The sequence below is a fragment of the Myxine glutinosa genome, chromosome 1 (assembly GCF_964187855.1).
Source record: "Myxine glutinosa chromosome 1, kmMyxGlut1.1, whole genome shotgun sequence".
Lineage (NCBI taxonomy): Eukaryota > Metazoa > Chordata > Myxini > Myxiniformes > Myxinidae > Myxine > Myxine glutinosa.
In genome coordinates this window covers 296,268,730-296,274,859 of record NC_136261.1, presented here as the reverse complement: position 1 = coordinate 296,274,859, position 6,130 = coordinate 296,268,730, and the positions used below count along the sequence as shown (strand labels likewise).

Below are 6,130 nucleotides of genomic sequence, written 5' to 3'. Positions count from 1 at the left end.
GCTTGGGCCAGGAGATTCTGTTGCTGGTCTCGAGATTTGGGGGACCCATGGGTCGCTACACACACCCCCCCAGAATCGACTTGGTCCAGGAAGGTCAACCTGAGGGGGGTCCGCATGACCTGACCGAAACGACCCCTGCCTGGTCGCGGGGGGGAGGGTCCGGTGTGGTGGCGGGTGGCCGGACGGGGGATGCAGTGGACGGGGGGCGGCCGCGCCGCGGTGGGAGAGCCAGCCGTGGCGGCTGGCCGACGTCCATGTGGGCCGGCTTGAGGCGGTCCACCGAAATCCGGTCCGCCCGGCCGCCGATGCTGACGACGAAGGACTTGTTGTCCCGTCGTAGGACCCGGAAGGGTCCGTCGTATGGTGGCCGGAGCGGCCCCCGGTGCGTGTCGTGGCGCACAAAGACGTACTCCGCCGTGCGGAGTGCTGGGGGGACGTAGGATTGGGGGTCGCCGTGGCGGGACGTGGGCACCGGGGCAAAACGTTGGGCGGCCTCCTGGAAGTCCATGCGCTGGCGCGCGGTGGACCACGAGCTGGTGGCGTCGGGCACGAACTCGCCCGGGACGCGGAGGGTCTGGCCGTACACCAGCTCGGCGGTGGACGCCTGGAGGTCCTCCTTTGGAGCCGTGCGGAGGCCCAAAAGGACCCACGGGAGCCGGTCGGCCCAGCCGTCGTCCTGGAGGCCGGCCATGAGGGCGGCCTTCATGGAGCGGTGGAACCGCTCACACAAATCGTTGGCCTGGGGGTGGTAGGCCGTGGTGCGGTGCAGGGTAACGCCCAACGTGCAGGCGACTGCGCCCCACAGTTCGGACGTGAACTGTGGGCCGCGGTCCGACGAGATGTCCGCCGGTGCGCCGAACGTGCGACCCAGGTGGTGATGAACGCCTGGGCCACGTCGGCGGTGGTGGTGGAGGCGAGGGGCACAGCCTCCGGCCACCTGGTGGTCCTGTCCACCATGGTAAGCAGGTGGGTGAACCCCTGCGATGGGGGCAGGGGACCCACCAGGTCCACGTGGACGTGGTCGAAACGTCACTCGGGCACGGTGAAAGGAGCCAGCGGAGCCTGGGTGTGACGGTGGACCTTGGCCCGCTGGCAGGGTGTGCAGGCGTTGGCCCAGTCGCGGACGTCCCGTCGCAACCCGTGCCAGACGAAACGTGCCGACACCAGCCTCTGGGACGCCTTCCGGCCCGGGTGTGAGAGGCCGTGGAGGGAAGCAAAAATGCGCCGCCGCCAGGTGACCGGCACAACGGGGCGAGGTCGGCCTTGGGAGACGTCACAAAGCAGGACCGTGTCCGCGAAGGGGACGTCAGCCAAGCGGAGGCCCGTGTCCGCCACCCGGAGTGCCTGCACCGTGCCGTCGGTGGCCTGGTCCGTCGCCATCAGGGCGAAATCGACGCCGAGGTGGACGGCGTTGGCGCCGGCTCGAGAAAGGCAGTCGGCCACGGCGTTGTCCTTTCCGGCGACGTGCCGGATGTCCGTGGTGTATTCCGACACGGCGGAGAGGTGGCGCTGCTGGCGGGCCGACCACGGCTCCGTGACCTTGGCCATGGCGAAAATCAATGGCTTGTGGTCGACAAAGGCCGTGAACGGGCGGCCCTCCAGGAGGTGGCGAAAATGGCGGACGGCCAGGTACAGCCCGAGGAGCTCGTGGTCGAAAGTGCTGTACTTCAACTCGTTGGGCAGGAGTTGCCGGCTGAAGAACGCGAGCGGCTGCCAGGCCCCGTTTACCCATTGCTCATGAACCGCGCCCACGGCGTAGTCGGAGGCGTCCGTGGTGAGGGCGATGGGAGCATGGGGTACCGGGTGGGCCAGCAGCATGGCGTTGGCGAGGGCCCGCTTCGCGCCGGTGAAAGCAGCGTCCATGTCCGTGGACCAGACGACGTCGCGCTTCACCGGCTGGCCGCGGAGGGCGGTGTATAAGGGCCGCATGAGTTGCGCAGCTCGGGGCACGAAGTGGTGGTAAAAGTTCACCATCCCGAGGAACTCATGCAGCGCCTTGATGGAGCGGGGGCGCGGGAAAGCGGCGATGGCCTCGACTTTGGCCGGTAGCGGTACGGCACCGTTCCGAGTGATGTGGTGGCCCAAAAAGTCGATCGTCGCCGCACCAAAGTGACATTTGGCCGGGTTGACGATCAAGCCGTGCTCGCTGAGGCGGCCGAACAGCGTCCGGAGGTGGAGGAGGTGCTCGGCTCTGGACGTACTGGCGACGAGGATGTCGTCCAGGTAGGTAAAGAGGAACGGCAAGTCGCGCAGCACGCCGTCCATCAGGCGCTGGAACGCCTGTGCCGTGTTTTTGAGGCCGAAGGGCATCCAGAGGAATTTGAAGAGGCCGAAAGGTGTAATAACGGTCGTCTTCGGGATGTCGGCCGGGCGGACGGGCACCTGGTGGTACCCCCGAATCACGTCCACTTTTGAAAAAATGGTCCGCCCCGCCAACCGGGTGGAAAAATCCTGAATGTGCGGGACGGGGTACCTGTCGGGGGTAGTGGCGTCGTTGAGGCGGCGGTAGTCGCCGCATGGCCACGATCCGCCCCCCGGCTTCGGGACGATGTGCAGCGGCGAGGCCCAGGTGCTGTCGGAGCGCTGCATGATGCCGAGGCGCTCCAGCGCGGTGAACTCGGCCTTGGCGACGGCAAGTTTGGCTGGGTCGAGACGGCGAGCTTGGGCGTACACCGGCGGGCCCATCGTGGGAATGTGATGCTCGATGCCGTGACGCACCGCGACGGCCGAAAACGTCGGTCGCGTGAGGGCCGGGAACTCCGCGAGGAGATGCGCGAAGACGTCTGCCAAAGGGAGGACGCAGGAAAGCTCGGTGGGCGCGGAACGGCTCAAGGCGCACGCCAGCGAGCTGAAAGTTTCGGTGTTGACGAGACGCCGACGTTTAACGTCGACCAGCAGCCCATGGGCGCAAAGAAATTGGCCCCGAGCAAAGCCATGGGGACGTCCGCCATCACGAACTCCCAGCGAAAGAGCTGGCTGCCGAAGCGGAGGGCGACGGTGCGTGGGCCGAAGGTGCGGATGGCGGAGCCGTTGGCCGCGATTAAGGAGGGGCCGCAAATGGCGGCCCGCCTGTCCTCCACCGAAGCGGGAATGACGCTCAGCTGAGCGCCGGTGTCGCAGAGAAAACGCCGCCCCGACGCTTGGTCCGCGATGAATAGCAGGTTTCCGGAACGGTCGGCGCTCATGGCTGGTAGTGAGCGCCGGCCCGACCGTTTCCCGACTTGCCGAACGTGCACGGGGGTCGACATGATCGGGCCTGCCGCCCGAACCTGGCGTGGAAATAACACCAGGCCGGGTCTGGCGGGGGCTCCGGTCGACGCGTCGGGACCGGGCGACGCGGCGTCGCCGCTGCCAGTCGCGCCGGCCCGGCGGCCTCCGGTAAGGAAGCTGCGTCGCGGGCGTCGGGCGGGTGGGCGGGAAACTGCGCCGCGGGCGCCGACTGGGCGGCGGGCGGGCTCCCGGCAGCCACCCCGACGAGCTGGCTCGCCGCTCCGACGAGCTGGCTTGCCGAATCGATCTTGTCGGCCTCCCTGGCGAGGTCGCGGGGGTTTGTGATGGTCGTGCTTGCCAGGGCGACCCGGACCTGGGCCGGGAGCTGGCGGAGAAAAAGCTCTTGGAAAAGGAAATCCGAGGGGTGCTCGCCGAGCAACGCGAGCATGTAGTCCATACGTTCGGACGGGCGCGTATCGCCGGGCTCAGGAAGGTCGAGCAGGCGTCGTGCGCGTTCAGCCGGGGAGAGGGCGAAAGCGCCCAGAAGAAGTGCCTTGATGGCGTCGTACTTGTCGTCAGCGGGCGGGCTCTGGAGGAGGCTTAGGCAGCGGGCGGCGGTCACGGAGCCGAGCGAGGCGACCACGTAATGGTATTTCGTGGTGTCGTCCGTAATGCCACGCAGGGCGAACTGGGAGTCCGCCTGAGCGAACCAGACGGCGGCATGTGCTTCCCAGAAAGTGGGCAGTTTGAGGGACACTGCCGTGTCCATCGCGTGTCGTAAACTCGGGGTCACCAGTGAAGGAGCAGCGCTCCTGCTTGAGACGGACGAAGTGACGGACAAGACACAAACTCGTCCGAGAAGATGTTTATTGTATAATCATCTCGGGAACTCTGAAAACCCGTTTATCGGGTTCGCATATATATATCCAAACCAAAAAGCATACATCATAACCAAAGCCACGCCTCTCAGGCGAGGCACGCTTTGGTGGTCATGTGACCGACAGGTGCAAAGGATTATAACCTCGGCGCCGCGGTTTGGCCGCCGGTTACGTCACCGGCTTGGGCCAGGAGATTCTGTTGCTGGTCTCGAGCTTTGGGGGACCCATGGGTCGCTACAATATAACATTATATTCAAAAAAGTTATGGACGAGTTATGAATAAACTTGGTGGATTAGTTGGTTAGGTGACAATAATAAGCTGATTAGATTTTGGATCAAGTCCGAATCCAGATCTGGCATATCAGTGGGATACAAAACAGAAAATATTCAGCCTGGAGGAGGTTTGCACTCTACCACGTGCCGTTGTAGTTTTCAATGAATGAGTCCTGAATACTTGTGACCATTAATAGGCAATGGAAATATAAGGGATAAATCGGGAGAAGAAAACAGATTGAAAAGGCATCACTTGACAGTGGGGAGAGGGGGCTAGGAGGTAGGGGTGGGCAGTGAGGTAAGGTCTCAAGGGAAGGGAAGATCGAGGAGGTGGAGCAGAAGAAACAAAGAGAGATGTGAAGAATCCTTCAGCCTCCACTGTATGGCACCACAAAACAATATTGCTTATAACATGCAATTTCAAGGAGAAAGAATGTGGTGGATTGACTACTAAGTTGAAAGACAAAAGAGAAACTGAAAATAGAATATGCACAAGCTTTGCGTTCTCAGTTAGGTCAAAAGCCCCTATTGTTATGTGGTATAACAAACAATATGGCCGACTTGGAGATTGACAATAGGAAAAAAGAAAAATGGGCAACATGAATTCAAACTGTCATAACAATGTCATACAAAGAGCATCTTATGTTTGTCTCTCCAAGGCTGTGATTTGCCTTGCAATATATATTTAGAAAATGTTTGTTTTCTTAATAAAATAACCACCACATTTTTATTTTCTGAACCAGAGGCCTACAACAGCTTTAAGGAATCAGCCCAGCAACCTTTGGTGCAGTTTGTCACTCAAAAGGCTTTCAGTGAAGTAAATATAGCAGGCCACCAACTTTTGTGTGAGTTAAATTGTGGAGAAAATGCAATTTTTACTTAAATCAAAAGGCCAACCTGTAAGAGTTGTTGTTGTTGCTTGTCTGGACCACTCCCTGCCAGGCCTTTCGCTCCCTCCGTGTGCTGCTGCTGAAGCAGGTATAGGCGAGCAGCCTGCAATACCTGTAACTGCAGCAATCGCAAAGCGCACGCGACAAGATCAGGATATGGCAGTTGTGGGGGACATGCTACATTTCAACAATGGTGAGCAATGAGTGCAAATAAAATTAATTGGAGCAATCAAATATAAACCCACACCGATTCTACGCCTTGACGTAACAAGCTTATAGTCGATTTACGTCAAATCAAAATACGTAAACTACCAAGCCTGCGATAGTTTGACAAGGAAACAGGTTCAAGTTCAAAATGATACATGCCGGCTGTAATGATCATCGTGTACACATATTGCGTGCAGGACAAGGACAATATGAGACATCAATGTACTTTAAAAGTTCTCTTCCTGAACATTATTTGATTGAAAGTGGATTATAAGCCTTTGTAGGAGGTCTCGTCCTGGATCGTCCTTCTAACATCTGCTTCCAGTTGTTCATGGGTTGGTGGGTTAACATTTTTTGAAATACCAACTTCTGTCCTGGAAGTCCTTGGTCCCCTTGTGTTTTATACCTCTCCCCCCCCCCCCCCCCGCTCCTTCCCATGCCTCCTCCCCCCAAGCCCTCTCCCTCCCACACATCTCCCTGCTCTCAAATGTTGTGTTTGTGTGCTTCCCCATCTCTCCCCATCTTGTCTTCCACTCCCTCTTTTTATATATTTTGTTTGTCTGGTTGATTTGTTTGTGAAATAAATGTTAGCTCATTCACGAGCCTCGATTCAGTATCCAAAAAAAAAAAATTTCCTGCTATTCCTTGCATGGCACTCCACATAGTTATTTT

General features: G+C 59.1%; 1 protein-coding gene across 7 annotated transcripts in view; it reads right to left on the bottom strand.

The window, feature by feature from the left end:
• LOC137412870 (forkhead box protein P1) overlaps nucleotides 1-6,130 on the bottom strand; it is a 350,911-nt gene that overhangs the window by 240,587 nt on the left and 104,194 nt on the right. For 6 of the 7 annotated variants that reach the window (XM_078767672.1, XM_078767688.1, XM_078767684.1 and 3 more), the window contains one exon: nucleotides 5,259-5,369. In XM_078767672.1, coding sequence (XP_078623798.1) covers nucleotides 5,259-5,369 — 111 coding nt within the window. The remainder of the gene's footprint in view (nucleotides 1-5,258; nucleotides 5,370-6,130) is intronic. The other variant, XM_078767682.1, reaches the window with a different exon arrangement.